Source organism: Lepidochelys olivacea (assembly GCF_965140295.1).
Source record: "Lepidochelys olivacea isolate rLepOli2 genome assembly, chromosome: 6".
NCBI classification, from domain to species: Eukaryota; Metazoa; Chordata; order Testudines; family Cheloniidae; genus Lepidochelys; species Lepidochelys olivacea.
The window spans coordinates 118,689,699-118,709,626 of record NC_140416.1 but is presented as its reverse complement, the minus strand read 5'-3'; the positions used below and the strand labels follow the sequence as shown (position 1 = coordinate 118,709,626).

The window sequence follows — 19,928 nt, the reverse complement described above, 5'->3', positions numbered from 1 at the left end:
GTGCAAGAACCATTTCGAAGGAGGCCCGAAGTCTCCAAATGCAGAGAACGGCCACAGATCTGTGGCCCAGGGCTGGGCTAGGCTGGGGCATTGAGCATGGTGGACCAGATGATTAGAGCAGATCCAGAGCATATAAAACTAGTGATTTGCAAATGTATCTGCAAATACAGTCAGGAGAGCTATATCCTGAACTGAGGAGGTCCCAGAGGAGAATAGCTCTCGAGTTTCCCCCCTGCACTCGCTGGAGAGCCTGGTTTAGCAATTGCTGTGCAATGCCCTTGTCCGTGGAAAGTCCTGCAGGCCTTCTGGACTGCTGGGGAAGAGAGAGAGCACTCAACCTGAACCTGCTCATCCAAAGCCCCAGGCTCACGCTGAAGAGAGTGGGTATACACCACCGAGGCCCTATCGTGGGCAGCACATCCTGGGCTTCCATGTTGCCATAACAAGAGACATGTTGTTGGCCCACCATAACTAATGTGGAATGAACTTCCACCGAAACTAAGGAGCACCACAGACCCGCTCACCTTCTGCTCTAAGGGCAAGATGCACCTCTTCAACCTGCCTTCTCCACCCATCGCTCATAGCTCTCTGTGTATTTACAAAAAAAGCTCCTACCGAAACAAACGCTCCACTGCACACACAGTTCTCCCCCAAGGGAGTGGATGAGCGGGAGCGACACACACGGGACAGATGTTAGTCACGTTGCTTCATGCATGACTGGAAAATGCTAGCTCCTGTGGTGATGAGGTGGGGAGAAGAATCTACGTGGAATAGATCCAAGCCAAAAATCCCAGGTCTAGATAGCCCCAAACTTTGGGAGCGTTCGGGTCATCATCATCATAAAACCTAGCTCTTATAGAGCTCTGGGGCTCTAAACTTTGTGGGCAAAATGTGTGCGATGGTCTTCGGTAAAATTTAAGCTTGCATTTTATTTGTGGTAGAAAGAACTCCCATGGATTACAGTGGGCTTTGGCTCAGGCCCTGTAAGTCTCACTAGACAGTGTGCCTAATGTGCAATGCTACTTTTTTCAGTGCAAAGACTCTTGCTTTTGCTAAGTAGCATGGGAGTTTTGACGTGTTCGCTGCTATGCACTGGAGCCTGGATAGTTTACACCTAACTTAACCAAGTTCAAGCCCATTCGTCCAAACTTGACTGGTCAGGACACTCATGCGCTGTGCCTTCTGGCCACACGAACATCTCATGAAATTGGAACATCAGAATAGGAAGTTGTTTTTCCTAGTTTATTAAAGATGAAATTCCTCAAAGACGTGATTCTGTACCTGTACTTGAAGTTGCAGTGAGAAGTGGAGCTGTTCACACTGAGTGGCTGTGCTTTGGCGTATTAACGAGAGGGGTTTTTGTTCATTTTGGAATTTGCTTTTTCACTAAAAATATCTGTTGCATTAATGCAGAGCAGTAAGTTGTCAGAAATCAAGTTAGCGTGGTCCAGTAGACTCCAGCCAACAGAAAGTTAGTTGATATGTTCTCAAATATTGCAAGAGGATTTTGAGAGAACAAGATTTTTGGGTTAAATTTTCCACATGTAGAGAGCCAGGAAATAGGACTCCAGGTGTAAACAGCAAGTGTGATCTTCAACTAGAACTCTACCCATTGAAGTTAATGGCCCCAGTCCTACATTTGGCAATATTGCCAACCCTGGCGCGTTTATCATGAATCTCGTGATGTTCGGAGCTTTTCTTAAAGCCCCATATCTTAGAGTCATGAGATTATGAGTGAAACTGAGCTTTCATTTGAAAAAAAAAAAAAAAAGGCCAGTTTCAGGTCTTTGTTGTTCAGGAGGAAAACTTAAAAATGTGAGCCCCTTCCCCCCCAAGGCTCAAATAGCAGAAGAAAACTAAAAAGCCCCAGCGTTTATTATTTTTTTAAATCTCATTATTTTTAAACTAATCTCATGATTTTGGGGGCCTGACACAATTTTCTTTTAACACTGGGGTTTGCAGTGCTGTTCATCTACTACAACATGACCATGGGTTTTATACAAAGCGTGGGTCACAATAATGAATGCTTCCCAAACACACTATAAGCAACAAACTGATTTCAGTCTGTTCTATATGAATGCTATGTGACGGACAGCTAGCCAGTATACCCGTTTTTCTTTCGATACGCACGACAATAGCAGGCCGTGCATGGTTTTCTTTAAAGCCTTGGTATGTTTTAAACAGCCAACTTATTCAAAAGTGATTAATGATTTTGCGACTCCTTAAAGTGATTTGGTGTTTCAGCTAGCTTCAGGCACCTTTAAGGTGGCTCCAGCGGTGTGCCCCAGAACCCACCAGTGCCTTTGGAAAAATCTTGTAACTGTAGCTCTAGTAAACTGTAGCTTTAACCCACATTAATATTTGTCTCACTCTCCACAATGAAAAATCCTTTAAAAGTCAAACACAGCTAATTCCTTTAAAATATCAATCTATAATTTAAAATGTCATTGTTTGACTGTAATAACAGTCATAAAAATCAAAGATGACTGTTATTTGGAAGCAATTTGGCTACAGATTGATTTTTTTTTTTAACCAATGTACCAAATGCCTTGCAGTAACACTCAAAAAGCTATATTACTTTTATGAACACAGTGTGGAATTGTGATTATTATTTGGCGTTATATATAATAGAAAGGAATTCAATCCAAAGATTACTGAGAACAAGCACCCATAAAAAGGAAGTGTTTTCATAAGCTAATCGTGGCCATATAAGCCCTGCATGACTAGAATTGCAGAAAATGCACTGCTAACAATGATATGCTCTTGATATCTGGAAATCACAATGGTCCTTATTCTGGACTCACTTGCACCTGTATTTTGGGGGGGGGCAAAAATCCATTACTTTCAATAGAATTACTTTTGATTTGCGCCTGTGTAAATGAGTTCCGAATCAGGCCCCAATATGTCACAGGTTTTAAAAAAAACCAAACCAAACCAAACGCATTTTAAATGATTCAGAACCATCTAGTTCTGCATGTTGCTAACCTTCATAAATGCATGGCGTATGTACCAAGAAGCTATCACAGGCTCTGCATTAGAAGGCATTGGTGTACCCCTGAGGTGTGCTGTGAGAGATGCCTTTACTAACCTATGAAGGGTACCAACAGCTTCCTAGTGAACACTTCTGAAGAGGCTCAGTGACCAAATCTTTCAACCCCCACCAAATTATGAATGGCTTCATCTCTTTCTATTTCACAAGGCCCTCCTCCCATCCCCCTGCACGTCACAAACTAGGAATGGGTCCCATCACTTCTGCTCATGGCCTGGACCCAACCATAACCCCAGCCCACTAAATGGCCCATCCCTAATCAAGACCTGGGCTCATAAACAGTCCCCGAATCTAATTTAGGCCCTAGGCCAAGACCTGTTCACAACTCTAAGTATGTGTAGGGCCCATGAGCTACCCCTAACCCCAGCCCTGGCCTATTAATCCTAACCCTATCCCAGGGCTAACAGCTGGCCAAAATCCGAACTGAAGACTGCTCAATGTCAGTGAACTGAGAAGAGTTGGAGCAGCGTTCTGGGGCTTGAACTAAGGTTTGCATTGGGATGGGCTTGGTGGCCCAGGTTAGATCAGTTCTTACAGCTGAGAGTGCAAGACAGCTGTGGGTAGTTTATCAACTCAGAATAAGGGGAGGATTGAGAGTGGAGCCCTCTTGTGAGTCTGAGCTAGGGTTAGGTTTCAGACTAGTATGGAAGCCTGGATTGTGTTAAGGGTTCAGTGTTTCGTGTTTAAGCTCAGGTGTGATTAGGGTTCCACCTGGCCAGTATTTGACCAGCCTGGCTGGATTTTTTATGGATGTGCCAGTTGCCAAAAAACTAATTTAATCTGCCATGGTTTTTTTTTTAATGTAGGTCTAAAGAGTTGCATTATTTCACAATACAATGGGCTAGCTAATGTTAAACATTTCTGTGTCCAGCTGACAATGCTGCAGTGGTCCCAGGGCTGCAGTTTAAGCAAGAAGATGATAGCAAATGTATCTGTATGTGTTCGCTCTCTCCAGTGGCTGTTGAAATGGGCGGGCGGGGTGGGGAGGATGTGGTTTGTGATGCTGTCTTATGGTTAAGGCAGGCTTGCTTTGTGGCAATGGGGATGCTTGGGTTTTTTGGTGTTTCCAAGGTGGTAACCTTAGGTGTGGTGAGGTGACCTAAAGGTAGCGTTTGAGGCAACATCAATGCCCTAAATTAAAGTTATGAGTGGGACAGATTCAGCCACGCAGGGCTAAAGTTATGATGAGGTGATGTCAGGAGCACGGTGGGGCAAGGCTAGGGTTGGGCTTGTGGCTGGTTTGTAGGCCTGAGCTAAGACTGGGGAAGCGTGCACTGGTGCAGGCATTTGATGTGGGAGGGCTCCACAGTCTTGGCTGGGGTTAGGGTTGAGGCAATCGTGGTGGCCCTGCTTAGCGTTAAGATTGTGCGCGGTTTGTGAGGCCAGGTTAGGTTTAGGGCTGAGGCCTGATCAGTGGGTACAGAGAGAAGTTATGGGGGGGGCCAGTTCTGGGCCACTGCTAGCGTTAGGGTTGAGTTACTTCCTGCTCCCAGGTTAAGGCTCAGGTAAGGTTCTGAAGCCTCATTAGGCGTGAGACTATGCAAGGGCCTGGGCTAGGCTTAAAGCTGGGGCCTGCTTGAAGCTTTGTGCTGTGGTATAGTTGGGGCCAGATCATACCTTACCGCTCAGATAAAACTTGCTGCCAGGCTGTTGGCCTTGGCTAGGATTGGGGCAGATTGGATTACAACTGGGGCCAGTTCTTGGGCACAGGGTGAGGTTTAAGGCCAGTTAGTATGAGCTAGCGTTAGGCTTGGAGCCAGTGAGTTGGGACCAGGCTAGGATTAGGGTTGGAACCAGTTTGATGGCTCAATGGTTGCCACCTCTAAGATGCAAAAAAACCTGGCCGCTGGCCACCCCTCCCAGCAAAAACCAGCCACTGTCTCCTCCCCTTACCACCAACCAAAAGGGTCTTAATGCTGACAATAGCTAATTATTACTAAAATGTTTTAGAAAACATATACACAATATGTGTATTTTTATGTTATTTTCTCCTTTTTCTTACATTATTTTAACACGGAGCTGCAGTCTGGACTACAAGGGTGTGAACTGCAGAGCGCTCTACCCTGTCTCATGTGAAAACTCCCCTGGCAAATTTATTCTTGTAACTGGCAAGGCACTACACAAAATCCAGTAAACAACAAACAGGTTGTAACCGTAAGTGGTGTAGTTCTTAGTTCTGGTTGAGGGAAGACTTTGGACCAGGAGTAGGGATAACATTATATCTGGAGTCAGTTAGTGGTCCACAGTGTAGGTTTAGGGTTAGGTTTCAGATCAGTTCATAAGTGGTTTCTAGATTTAGGGTTGGGCAATTTTGGGATCCCAGATGAGGGCTAGAATTGGGGCCACTTTGTTGGCTCTTACTAAGCTCCAGTTGGGGGCCAGATCAACGTTGGTTCGTGCTAGTGTTGGGTCTGGTCAGTGGGCTTGGGCTATTGTTAATGGCCCTCAGCTTTGCAAATGTGAAATTACAGCATTTCCAACAGCAGAAGTCCCCTGACTCTCCAGTAGTTAATCTCCAAAAAATCTTCTATAGTAGCTTGCCTGTCCTGAGAGGTCTTTCATCCAGTTACCAACTGCCGCCAACTGATCAGAGATGACAAGATCACAGCTTAAGGAGGTATGGCTGCAGGACATACACGGACACAGCACATAGCTTATGTTCTAGATCAGTGGTTCCCAAACTGGGGTTCGCAAAATGTTACAGGGGGTTCTTGGGAAAAAATTCCCTAATGGTGGACAGAGCTGTTCCTAGGAACCCCAGGCAGCATGGAGCCCATGGACTTGCAAGAGCTAAGCAGATCAAAGCAAGCATATCTATCACACTGAGGAGATTTAAACTTCAAGACTCCTTATAAGAAATGGAAAGGGAGGTGGATATTTTTTGCTGTTTTTAAATTAAATAGGCAGCTAGTCTTGTTTTTAAAATTATTAGGAAGAACAAGTTTAAGCTTTGTCGTACCGTGCGTTGTTTGCCAGGACTGCTCAAGACCTGAACGCTTGTGTAGGAGGAACTCATTGAGTTGGCTTCTTAAATCCCTTCCTGCTGTTTCACATCTGATACTCCTTGATGAACCATAGGAGCCTTGTCTTATAACAGGCTTATTCAAAGTGAAACAAGCTACGAAAGTGAGATCTTGGAAGAGTGTTGCCGTTTTCATAACGTAATAAAAATACTTGTAATGATAAATAATAAATAGCGTGTAATAAGCATGTTATAAAAACAAATTTTATATTTCCAAGGTCACTGCTTTTATAATTTATACTCAGGTAAAGGAGAAAATCCCTGGAAATATTCATTTTTAGGAGGGGGTTCATGAGACTTAACATTTCAGTGAAAGTTTGTTAAAGTTTGGGAACCACTGTTCTAGGTGATTCCTCCTTGTATTACCAAGTGTCTGATGGCCCCATTTTTTTTGCGAGACTAACAGAGTTGTCACTTTGGATGGGCTATTACCAGCAGGAGAGTGAGTTTGTGTGTGGGGGAGCGGAGGGTGAGAAAACCTGGATTTGTGCTGGAAATGGCCCAACTTGATGATCACTTTAGATAAGCTATTAGATAAGCAGGACAGTGGGGTGGGAGGAGGTATTGTTTCATGATCTCTGTGTGTATATAATGTCCGCTGCAGTTTCCACGGTATGCATCCGATGAAGTGAGCTGTAGCTCACGAAAGCTCATGCTCAAATAAATTGGTTAGTCTCTAAGGTGCCACAAGTACTCCTTTTCTTTTTGCGAATACAGACTAACACGGCTGTTACTCTGAAACCAGAACTAGCCATTGCCAATCAAGGAAATAAGCATGCCAACCTACTCTGAACTTTGCTTTTAGTTGAGGAAGTCATACCTTTAATGAATGATTTTAGCATTTGGGACAAGATCCTCTCGCCCTTACTCACGAGTAGTGCCTGACTGACCAAGTAGCCCCACTGAAGACAATGGGAGTACTCATGGAGCAAGGTATTACTCCGTGTGATCACATTTAATTGTGAGCTAAGAAATGACACTGTCGTATTTCCAGATTTTGCTCAGCTAGCTTCCTCTGCATATTTAGCAGCACTGGAATAGAATTACATAGGTGAATTTATATCCTTGAGAATATATTTGTATGTTTTAATAAAAATTTGAAACTTTAATGTGAGACCTCAGTTCCCTTCATATTTTAGGGTTCCAAGATTCTTGATTGGGTGTTTTAAAATGAGTCCACTGCCTTTTCGGTACCACCTTGTACAAATGTCAAATCATTAAATTTGGAAAGAACATGAATGTTTAACTTTTGATGTAGATGCAGGCTGGAACTAAACAAACATACAAATCAGGCCTTTGAAGACTTCACCCACTCCCCTTTTTGTTAACAGAAGCACAGCTGTGAAGTTGCACAGTGGATTTGATTTTTTTATAAAAAGGCAACTAAATAGAATGCAGATTAACGTTTCATTACAAAAGAATTTATTGTGGTTATTTACACCTGTTCCTTTGTAAGTGTATAAATGTAAACATTTATTATTGATGTGTTTATCATTTATTTTATAATTCATCCCCAGTTCAGAGTAATACTGTCATTTTAGCATACAAGTAGTGAGAAAATTAAATTATATTCACAGAATATACATTCACGTGCAGTTAATGTTCGCCAGCTTTAAGCCAGTGGTATAGACACTGTCCCGTTGGCTCTGCTTCTGCTCCTTGTATGCACACTGGAGTCTGTGATATCTTCTGCGTGGTCTTCACTTTTCTTTTCCTTTAAGCTGTTGATGAATCGCAGGGTGATTTCATCCCATTCTTCGGGCAGAAGCATTAGCAAAAATCCAGTGCAGATGATGATTGTGGCACCCAACCTTACTACACTGAAGATCACCTCATGTTTTAGGAGATCCACAGCTACAATGGGGGAAAAGACAGTGAAATCAAATACTGTCATTCTGCTTGGCATGGCTTCGTCAAAACAAGTCTTGTATGTTTCCTATAATTTTAACAGTGAGTTTTATTGGAAAGCCTCACTTTTCCTCCGTGCCTTCTGTTTTAATAGTAATGTGTACTGTAAGTCATTCAATATTAAGGCTAGATTGTAAAATTCACACAAGCCTTGAGTAAAAGTCAGAGAGTTACAGTCTGGTCCTTGGTTACTTTCTCCATGCAGCAAGGAGGAAGTAATCTTTGCTAGTCCTATACCTGGCACAGATTACTTCTCCATCTGCACTGGCGCAGCTATGCTGGCCAGCATGCTGGGAGGTGAAGTCAAAGCTCCACCCACTCTCCACTGCTGCCCTGTCCCAGACCACAGCAACAGATAGCCCACCCAGGTGCACAACCAAGCCCGTAGGTTGTTATGGGAGTTACATGGACAGTCACTCCTCACTTAACGTCGTCCCGGTTAACGTCGTTTCGTTGCTGATCAATTAGAGAACATGCTCGTTTAAAGTTGCACAATGCTCCCTTATAACGTTGTTTGGCAGCCGCCTGCTTTGTCCAGTGCTTGCAGAAGGAGCAGCCTGTTGGAGCTAGCTGGTGGGCTTGGAACCAAGATGAGCCGGCGGCCCCCGTATCAGCTCCCCGCTCCCCTCCATTCCTTGTGAGGCAGCCGCCCAGCGAGCTATCAATTGCCAGCAGTTCAGCTGTCCCTCCCCCCACTGCCATGTGCTGCTCCTGCCATCTGCCTTGGAGCTGCTCCCAGAAATCATAGAATCATAGAATCATAGAATATCAGGGTTGGAAGGGACCCCAGAAGGTCATCTAGTCCAACCCCCTGCTCAAAGCAGGACCAATTCCCAGTTAAATCATCCCAGCCAGGGCTTTGTCAAGCCTGACCTTAAAAACCTCTAAGGAAGGAGATTCTACCACCTCCCTAGGTAACGCATTCCAGTGTTTCACCACCCTCTTAGTGAAAAAGTTTTTCCTAATATCCAATCTAAACCTCCCCCACTGCAACTTGAGACCATTACTCCTCGTTCTGTCATCTGCTACCATTGAGAACAGTCTAGAGCCATCCTCTTTGGAACCCCCTTTCAGGTAGTTGAAAGCAGCTATCAAATCCCCCCTCATTCTTCTCTTCTGCAGGCTAAACAATCCCAGCTCCCTCAGCCTCTCCTCATAACTCATGTGTTCCAGTCCCCTAATCATTTTTGTTGCCCTTCGCTGGACTCTCTCCAATTTATCCACATCCTTCTTGAAGTGTGGGGCCCAAAACTGGACACAGTACTCCAGATGAGGCCTCACCAATGTCGAATAGAGGGGAACGATCACGTCCCTCGATCTGCTCGCTATGCCCCTACTTATACATCCCAAAATGCCATTGGCCTTCTTGGCAACAAGGGCACACTGCTGACTCATATCCAGCTTCTCGTCCACTGTCACCCCTAGGTCCTTTTCCGCAGAACTGCTGCCTAGCCATTCGGTCCCTAGTCTGTAGCTGTGCATTGGGTTCTTCCGTCCTAAGTGCAGGACCCTGCACTTATCCTTATTGAACCTCATCAGATTCCTTTTGGCCCAATCTTCCAATTGGTCTAGGTCCTTCTGTATCCTATCCCTCCCCTCCAGCGTATCTACCACTCCTCCCAGGAGCCTCCTGCTTGCTGTGCAGGGTGGGGGAAGAAGGGTGCTAATGTCAGGGTGTCCTCCTCCCCTCTGCTCCTGCCCCCCACATTATGCTCCTTTACCCGATCTCCACAGAGCAGGCAGGGTGTGGGGGACATGACAGGGCTCAGGATGGAGGGAGCTTGCTGGCAGCAGCGGCTGTCTCAACTTGCTGATCTACTTAAAAAGGCAATGTACTTAGAGTGGAGTCAGTGTACTTAAAGGGGCAATGCGCGTCTCTCTCTCTCATACACAGGGTGTGTGGTTTGTCTCTCTGTGTCATGCTGTCTCCCCTCCCTCCATCCGTGCTGCCTTGTAGAGTGTGAGTCTACATTAACAACAATGTGTTAACCCTTGAGGGCTCAGTCGAGTGCTAGTTCATCATTTAGCAGTAAGGCATTTCCTGGGAAATATCCTACCCTCTGACTCCACCACCTCAACCAAGCTTCACAATCATCATTGCTGTGTACAGTATTAAACTGTTTGTTTAAAACTTATATTGTATATATATATGTGTGTGTGTGTGTATGTATATACATATTGTGTATATATATGTGTGTGTGTGTGTATGTATAATATGTATGTATATGTGTGTGTGTATAAAATATAGTCTTTTGTCTGGCGAAAAAAAATTCCCTGGAACCTAACCCCCTCCCCCCCCTTTACATTAATTCTTATGGGGAAATTGGAATTGTTTCACGTAAAGTAGTATTTTTCAGGAACATAACTACAATGTTAAGTGAGGAGTTACTGTACTAGAAAATCATATATTGACTTTTAATTTCCCAGTGAAAAATTGCACTTGCAAAATCTAAACCTCTTGCACAGCTCTAGTGTTGGCAGCTTCATGTTTATTTAAAATGTGAGCTAAGTTAGTGTAAGCAAGGTCTGAGTGAATGCTTCCCTGACAGCTAGCTGGGAGGGGTAGAGGCTTGGGTGTGTTTATGTAAATACAGTTTGCTCCTGCTTTGCTTACATATTTAACACATACAGCAGTGTCAAAATGATCAACTTTGGCTGGGATTGGGTAGAAATCACCCTAGTTCTAAATGCAGGAGTAGTGAAATATGGTTACCAATGTTGTAATTATTGTGGGAATACAGAAAAGCAGGACTGTGCTTAACCTGTCCCAAAGGATATCAGAGACCTGTGAAAGTGGGGGAGAGGGGACGGGGGACCAGCAGATCTCCCAGACAGGAGGCTGCACACCCTCAACAAGGGTCCTCTTTAAGACTGGTTCAACCTGTTCCCCCTGACTGTTCAAAGAATAGAGCTAAATAGGCTTCATTAGGAACCTTTTCTGTTATTGTAAATTGCTCAGTGAGAGCTGTTTCAGAGTAGCAGCTGTGTTAGTCTGTATCCGTAAAAAGAAAAGGAGGACTTGTGGCACCTTAGAGACTAACCAATTTATTAGAGCATAAGCTTTTGAAAGCTACAGCTCACTTCATCGGTATGCATCCGATGAAGTGAGCTGTAGCTCACGAAAGCTTATGCTCTAATAAATTGGTTAGTCTCTAAGGTGCCACAAGTCCTCCTTTTCTTTTTTCAATGAGAGCTGCAACCACTTGTGGCAGGACTGTGTTTCTGCCCAGAGCTGAAATCACTGAAAGCTGCAATCACTTGTGGCAGGACTGTATTCTGGCCAGCCTGCACAGAGCTACAATCACTAAGAGACTGATGGGCAGAGGTCACAGCAAGGGGCAGCAGAAGGTGACTGACAGTCAGCTGGTGAACAAGTGGCTGGAGAGGTGCAACAAGTGGCCAGCAAGGCGGCTGGTGGAGAGGCGAGACGAGAGCAGCGAGCAGGTGACCGGCAGAGAGGCCCGGTGAGAGCAGCCAGCAGGTGGCCAGCAGGAGCAACCAGTGAGTGCCCAAGCAGTGGAGAGAGTAAGGTGCCTCTTTACCACCCCTTCAGTCAGAGGGGAAGTGAACTCTGCAGATGCACCTCTGCACTCTGGGTCTGCACTGACCAAGGACAGTGACTGTGAGTGGGGTGCAGAGAAGGGTCGGGCACATGAAAGGGACTTTTGGGTGGCTGGATTTAAGAACTTGAGGGGACAAAGACACTGACCAACCTACTTGGGGGTGGGTCTTTTACTCATGGTTTATGTTTATGAACCCTAGTTGTGGTGTTTTCCCAAATTAACACCACGTTACTTCCCTCCTTTTATTAAAAGTTTCTTTTCTACATTCAGACTCTATGCTTGCGAGTGGGGAAGTATTGCCTCTCAGAGGCACCCAGGGGGTATGTGTCAATTTCCCAGGTTACTGGGTGGGGGCTCGAGCTGGTTCTGTATTGTATCGATGGAAAGGAACCCTTAGATATTGAACCCGACCCTGGTTGCTGCTGGCTCCACCTGGCAGAAGGGTTACATTAGTAAATCTTTCCGAAGAAATATGGCAACGTAATTTGCCCTTAAAAATTACTTCAAATGTTAGTACATTTGTTCTATGATTTTTATTCATTAATTGCATTATTTGTACCTGCATTTCCAGGAACACTGAGCACTGTCCCGATAGAAATTAGGATGGGATATGTCAGCACAACTCCAACATTTACCAATATGTTAAAAGCTGTAAAGACAGAGAATGATACATGAGATGCTGGAAGTAATAAAATAATCACAGACGGACTTTCTCAACTTTTAAATTACATTAGGCACTTTAATAAGTTCTTGCCCATCAAGGGCCTGATCCTGCATGTGTCACAAGCAGAATGTAAGTTTTCCATGGGGAAGGAGACAAGGGTTGGCTGTAAGTTCGTATTTAAAAAAAACTGCTCATTCAGAATGGGCCACTTTCCTGTTTTGAAGCTTGAACTGAAGCTGCAGCCAGGCTCCGAGGAGCAATGGGTGTCTTCAAGAAGTGCTTTACACCCTACCCACAAAAGAAACCAGGACTGTTCTCAAACAGGCTAGTCCCTCTTGGGTTAGGGTGGAATTCTGCTGTCTCAACAGGCCAGGAATGGAGCCGGGGGTAGCATTTCACCAGCTAAGGAGGTGCTGCCTCTGGCTACACAATCCATGAAAGGAGCATGGCAGCAAGAAGCACATGTGCCTACCACTTTTGAAGGATAGCCAGCCCTGTCCTTTTTGTTCAGCCACTGAAAAAAGAAGGGAGTCAACTACTCTGTAGTTCACGGGGAAGAGGCCAGTGGATGAGATGAGAGCAGCAGCGTAACTGGAGAGGACTCTGAATTCCCTTTCACGGGCTTTCAGAAGTGCAGGTACCAGAGGGGAGGTGTTCTTTTTGGATGCACAGTCCCTTACGAGTAGGGCCATGGCTACTAAATGGATGTTGCAGCATGAGGAGGCCTAGCCAAGTGAAAGATGATAAGCTATTAGAGCGTCACTGAAACCTCCCATCCTTTTAAACGGGTTTTAAAGTGAAGGCAGTTGAAGGACAGGGCACTATATATATATATATATATATATACTGCACTATATTGTATGACCCAGCATCCGTGGGGGTACTGGGTTGATTCAGGCTCATCCGTTATTCTGTTTTCCCCTTTCCTGTTTCCCTTTCCCTTCTTGAGCCTCAGTCCCCTTGGAGCAGCATTATTTCTATTATGCACTGCTGCTACCATCACCACTCAGACAGACATCATCTCTGAATGCAGCTAAGTTAGATTCCCCTGAGCTCAGCTAGGTTTCTGGGGCTGAACCCTCAGGTGCAGCCAAACTACGCCCCCATCCCCCTGTTCTGGAGCTGCGTAGTAGAGAGTTTGGCCCCAGTACAACTTAGGGCGGCCTCAGGGCTGCTGCTGCAGATTGCACGGGCTGGAAACAGCCCCCAAGGGGACATTCTATCAGCGAGGGAGTGTTTTGTGCAATAGCACCTTGCACCCCAGCCAGGCCGCGCTTCTCCATGGCCACACCACCTGCTCCTACCCTGGTGTTATCAGGAAGGGGCATGGCACAGAGCTAGCAACACTGAGGATTTTATGCTCGCTTTCTGCCTGCTGTGTGCAGCAGCTGCTCTTTAACATCCGTATTCAACCAGCTCCCTGGATGATAAATTATACCTACCTTGGTGCTCTTAGACACCGGTAGAGTGGATGTAATTAGGTCTAGGGCAGCAAGTGGAAGAGAGTCTAATCTCTCAACACCTCTGCCATCCCTTCTGATTCAGTCTCTGAGTGGCTGGGAAACCCATCTCGGCACGAACAATAGTTTTCCCAAAAGCGTTTCCATTTAGTGTACTTACGGCTGAGATAAAAAAAAAAATCTGTTCGGTTCCAAACAGATGGACACTTTCATTATTAGCAAAGGAAACTGAGTGTAAAGCAGACCTGGGTCAATTTCAGTGGTTCTCTTCACAGACTGAGGAGCACTGGCAACTGTTCTTTGAAAGAGGAAACTTCGCAAATGGAGCAGAGGCGTTAAAGGCCGTGCAGCCTTTCATTTGCACCAAAGTGGAGCACAAGCTATTGCAGCATTCAGCATAAAGAAGCCCTGGTTTCGTCGGCCTTTAACTACGAGCACAACCACAACAAATGATCAATGGACAGTGCTCCAAGAACTAACGTTTGGATGACTAACTAAATACAAGCAGCTACATCAAGTTTATTGGAAAATAAGCCAGTTGTATGTAAGACAATGGGGCAGCAGAAGCACCACTGTAAAAATGTGAACGTAAAAAGGGACAGAATTACTAGAGCAGCTCAGCATTTCTTGTTTAAATTAGGACTTTCCCCCCCCACCAATCAGGAGCTATGTTAACCATTTTCCAAGCAGCCCCAGTGGCGTCCCTTGGGAGGTGAGATGGACATGTTCGCTACAAAGGAACTCTGCCATTGAAACGTTTAGAGAAAGGAGAATTTTCCTGTGGGCAGCTGTTTCAAGGTGATCCTGCAGTAAATAACATGAGAGGCATTAGAAAAATGGAAAAAGTGTTATGCAAATACCTAACCAGAGGCCGGCTACTCCACACAGATAACCCCACGGCACGGCAGAGAAGGGAGACCAGTATTCCACTTTTGTAAAATACAGTATGACTGGGGTAAACGAGATGAAGATTAAATTGAAGAAACCCAGAGTGGAAATGAAATGAGCAGCTTCCCCAAAGTTCGCACTTCCAAGAAACATCTTGAACAAAACCTGTGGTGGAAAGGGAAGATTTTAAAACAGTTACATCCAGTTGCAAGTGAAGTTCTCCCATGTCTGCAAAGCTCTGCTGGTGGGATGGACTAAACTTTCCCCTTGATAATGGAAGAGCTCTGCAAGAGGGTCTTTGAGATTTCCTCCCCCCAGAACCCTCTCCAGTGGGTATTACCACAGAAGGGGATGATCTGGCCCTGTATTATTAAAACTTTATAGGCCTTGCTCTCCTGGTGAGCACTTATAGAATCATAGGACTGGAAGGGACCTCGAGAGGTCATCTAGTCCAGTCCCCTGCCCTTGTGGCAGGATCAAGCATTATCTAGACCATTCCTGACAGGTGTTTTTCTAACCTGCTCTTAAAAATATCCAATGATGGAGATTCTACAACCTCCGTTGGCAATTTATGCCAGTGCTTAACCGCCCTGACAGTTAGGAAGTTTTCCCTAATGTCCAACCTAAACCGCCCTTGCTGCAATTTAAGCCCATTGCTTCTTGTCCTATCCTCAGAGGTTAAAAAAAAACAATTTTTCTTCCTCCTCCTTGTAACAACCTTTTGCATTCTTGAAAACTGCATTCGTGTCCCCTCTCAGTCTTCTCTTCTCCAGAACTAAACACACCCCATTGTTTCAGACTTCCCTCACAGGTCATGTTTTCTAGACCTTTAATCATTTATGCTTGTGAGGAGACCCTTTGGCTTGAATGGGACTGGTTGTGTGAGTAACCATGCGCATGAGGAAGGGTTAAACAATCTACCCCTTGCTGTCAGGACACAGCCTTTCTGGCTGGCTCCTTCATGTGTATGATGTCACTTCTGACCCACTACTCTCCATGTCGCTGTCTGGTCTGTCTCCCCAAGGCAGACACTTCCTTTGGGCCTATCCAGCACCTAGCCATTTTTTCCCCAGAGGTGCGGAGCAGCCCCAACCATGGCTGAAGTTAGCCGATGCTGCAGGTGGGCACCCAAAATTGGAAGCCTTCTTGAACATTTGGGCCCCCGGCCCCAATTCATTAGAGTACTTAAGCACATGCCTCATTTTAGACACAAGTAGTCCCACTGACTTCAGTGGTGCTACTCATGTGCTTAAAGTTAGGCACAAGCTTAAGTACTTTGATGAATCAAGGCTTAAATCAGTGGTTCATGGCCTCAAAAAAAGAGTCTGAGACAGAAAGAGAGAGAGAGAGAGCTGGGATTAAAACTCAGGTGATCCCCATTCTCAGTTTTGTGTCCACACAACTCAACCACATCCTTCTCACAGTACAAACGGGGCCAGCTTTGAGCCAGCAACGGTAACGTTACCCTATAAAAATATTTCGCAAGGAACAAATGTAAATAAAATACAACCCTAGAGCCAAGCCCGGTTAAATATTTAGTGTGATAGGGCTCAACTCTGACCTCGCATGGATGTAAATCACGAATGACTCCATCAAAAATCAATGTAAAGCTGGTGTGAGAGGAAAATCAGGCCCATAGGGTCTCTGAAGTCAGGTGGGGACCCACAGGCGGGTTAAATCACTGCAGAGTTCATCCCCATTGACCCAAATTCATCCATATTGAGTGACTATTCCCGGTGAACCTGACACGTCCAGTTAAGGATGAAGCCGGAAGCTAGCTTTAGATTCCTTCCACATCACTGATCCACATTCTGCTTCGCACTCCACCCCACTGACTGCAGGGAGCCTGCGTGCATGGACTGTCCGTTCTCACTAAATGTCAATCAAGAGAAAATGTCAATCAAGGAGAGCACGCCTTCGAATAAAGCCTTGAAGTAGAACCTCTGGGGTAGAATAGTGCAATCTCATACCCTGCGCACCTCTAATCAAAGGCTGCATGCACTACTTCCATTGTCCTGGATGGGAGTTCCCAACCCAGAACGAGCACGGAATATGCAATGCAGTGAGATCTGCAGTGCAGAAGAGATGAGGATTTTGCCATCATCAAAGAAACATGGTGTTTAACAGCATTCAATATTTTCTCGTTGTGCGGAGCAAGCCCATTATAAATAGTGTCAATAAATTGCCATGGCAAAAAACAATGAAATCATAGATGATAATCTTCCAGCAGTATAATAATAGAGATTTCATTAAGGCTCATGAAGCAAAGCCCCTCTGAATACATGGTTGTCACAAAGTAATTATCTCTGTAATAACTTTTCTGACATTTCCTGCTTAGAATCTAAATTATGCAGCAAAGGTGAGCCTTATATATTTTTAACCTGGCTTGCTTTCAACGTGTGTATTTTTTAACGCATGATGCAGAGAATAAGAATATTTCCCTGCTATTAACAAAACATTATGACCCACCTTATAGAGTGCAGAGGTGGATGCAGATCCAACAGCATATGCCACCCCGATAATTGAATCGCCATGGAAACCATCTGCATATGCCATCATAACAATTCCTGTGATGGCCATTATTGCTGCAACAATCTGTATAAGCAAAACAAAGAAATTTAAAGCTCAGTGCAACTTCACTGCTTGGAAAGAGATTAGATTATCTCTGTGTGGTTTTATGATAGTTACCAGCTACTTTCTCTAACTTTAGTTCTTCTAGTTTCCTCTTAAATAGGTGATTATGTAGCTATTGAGAAAGATATGAAATAGTAATGAAGGTATATGCATCATGAACTATATGGGTTTATAACATCACAAAGTCTCATGGCACCTATTGATAGAACTTTTATCATACATTATTTTTAGATTAACATCCACTTTGGTGCAACGAGTCCCAAGATTAAGACAGTTTTAGCACATTATCATCTATGCAATTTAATTTGCTGCTAGACAAAACAAGTCTTTAGTATGGCTACAGATAGTGTCTTGGATTTTCAAAAGAACATAAGGGAGTTCGGTGCCCAACTTTCAGTGGGATTTGTGTGTAGAATTTCCAAAAGCACCAAGGTGATTTTGGTTCTTAAATCTCGGCGGGATTTAGGACCTGAAGGCCTTGTCTACAGAGGGGAAATGACCAGCATAGCACTGCAGAATAAGCATTCCTGCCAGACCTCCCTGTGTGGACATTCTGTTCTGGAATAGAAGTCACTTTTATTATCGATTTGTGTCCACACCTGCAGAATAGTTTATTCTGCAAAAGCTATGCCAGTCAATTTCCCCATGTAGACAAGGCCTTAGGCTCCTAAATCCAATTGTGATTTCCCCAGGTAGTCAAGGCCTAAATCACGTAGGTGCTTTTGAAAATTTTACCTGTGTGCCTAACTCCCACTGGCGCCAAATCCCAGCTAGCGTTTCTCACTAAACTTAGAACAAGAGTTTGGGGATGATCTGTACTGGGTAATACTGAATGTGGATTTACCTCAACAAGTACAGCTAGATTGTGTATCTCTCCTCACGCTAGGAAGCACTTTATCCAGGGGGACTGCTTGTGTGGGCAACTGTTCACTAATGTGAACCAGGGCTTCACAAACTGGCCCTTTGCTGTGTATGGAAAGCCACCTTTTTAAATGATCTATTACATTTAAGGAGCCAAATTTTCAAACACAGTTGCTTGAAATTAGGTACCTAAAGCTGGGGAGATTTTCAAAGGCACAGATGGTAGTTAGGTTTCCTTAGGAGTTGGACACCTCTTTGTCCTTTGTGCCTTTGAAAATCTTCCCCTCTGGATTTAGTCATCTTGACCAAAATTAGATACGTAAACAAGTGGTCTGAATTTCAAAGGTGCCGGGTATCCGCAGCTCCCGTTGACTTCTGAGGGAGCTGTGGTAGCTCAGACCTTCTGAAGATCGGGCTCCAGTGTTTGAAAATCGGGATCCATATGTATAATTTCATTACACTGTTAAACGACATGACACCAAAATGCCCAGAACACAGTTGTAAAAAGCCACAGGGTTCACCAAAGATTTGATGGGTCAGTTTTAAAACCGGCATTTAAAACTCCCACGACTCTGATCCTGACATAATCAACTACTTTTCATTTGTGCTCACAAAGTTGCAGGTTCAAAATAATCAGAGGATTGGACTGAGGCTCCATTTCAAAATCAATTTGGGTGTATTTGTCACAACGTGAGGGGAGCCCCTTAACCCCAGTTCTGAGTTTTTCAACAGCGTATTACAAACAGCCTGGACACTTTTCCATATTTAGGAGACTGTTAATACTGAGCAAGAGAACGCTGCTTTTTGAATAAGGCATGGAGGGAAAGGGAGGACTGCGGGGGGCAGGAATGGTGAGGGGGAAAGGGTTAGGTGGAACGGAGGTCTGGCATTCTTTGAGCCAGATCAACATTTTTTATTCAGACATATCTAGACATGGGGTCCAAATTTCTTCAGATTCCTATAATTGCTCTCGATGGCACAAAGCTAGTCTTTCTTTGGCTGCCAAGTGAGACAAGTCCCAATATCATTGCTCCAGTCTGGGCATAAGCCGACTCTTCCATTTTTGTAAAATCATGTGTTTGGTGATCACAGAACCAAAGTCTTTGTGGCAGAGGGAAACCCCCAGTCTAGTAGATAAGTAACCGAGGATACGATTTTCGGCTAGGGTTTAGCTGAGCCCCATTTCAACTCTTGCATCCATCTCTTTTCACAGCTACCTGACTATTGGACAGTCCCACAGCACATACAGCGGGGTCCCCCTTTCTTTGTTACAGGGCCAACACAGGCAAGCTGTAAGTCATTTACATTTTTGTACTTTTCATTGTCTGTTTCTTTATGAGAAAAAAAGATCCACACACACAAAAGCAAGCAAAAAATCCACCACTTTTTGTAACGTTTTTCCCATGAAAAAACTGTGTGATAGTTTGATAGTTTTTTAATTTCCAGAAATTAAACAAAAACAAATTTTTAAAAAACCAATATTGTATATTCTCTTCTTAACATCAATTATTATTTCAATTTAAATGCTACATTAGCATCCCAGCTCTGCTTATGGGAGTGAAAAGCTAAACTTCACCAGGTGCACTTGTTTTCCTTTCAGGCATAACTTCAAAAGAGACTGGCAGAGAGCCAGGGTAAATATGGCCAAACAGATTCTATGTCACAAAAAATGTGTGCAGAACTTGTTGTATAAAGCAGATGCACAAAACTGTATACAACTTGAACGACAAACAACATGCTTATTTGGCAAAGGGCTTTGCATGGAGAATCACATTTAGTAGTGGCAAGTGGCAATTAATCTTTAAAGGACAGGTTGTTCAAAGCGAGCCAGGTTGTGTCAAGTAGAACTTACATTCTCAGTTCCACTTACCCTTATTAT

The 19,928-nt window shown here is 44.4% G+C and overlaps 1 protein-coding gene across 3 annotated transcripts in view; it reads right to left on the bottom strand.

The window, feature by feature from the left end:
- Nucleotides 1-7,588: 7,588 nt before the first annotated feature.
- Nucleotides 7,589-19,928, bottom strand: part of SLC35F4 (solute carrier family 35 member F4) — a 184,379-nt gene continuing 172,039 nt past the window's right edge. For all 3 annotated transcript variants that reach the window (XM_084630685.1, XM_084630686.1, XM_084630687.1), the window contains 4 exons: nucleotides 17,024-17,149; nucleotides 14,527-14,719; nucleotides 12,102-12,191; nucleotides 7,589-7,925 (listed from right to left, as the gene is read on the bottom strand). In XM_084630685.1, the coding sequence (XP_084486811.1) occupies nucleotides 7,684-7,925; nucleotides 12,102-12,191; nucleotides 14,527-14,719; nucleotides 17,024-17,149 (651 nt within the window). In that variant the 3' untranslated portion in view covers nucleotides 7,589-7,683. The remainder of the gene's footprint in view (nucleotides 7,926-12,101; nucleotides 12,192-14,526; nucleotides 14,720-17,023; nucleotides 17,150-19,928) is intronic.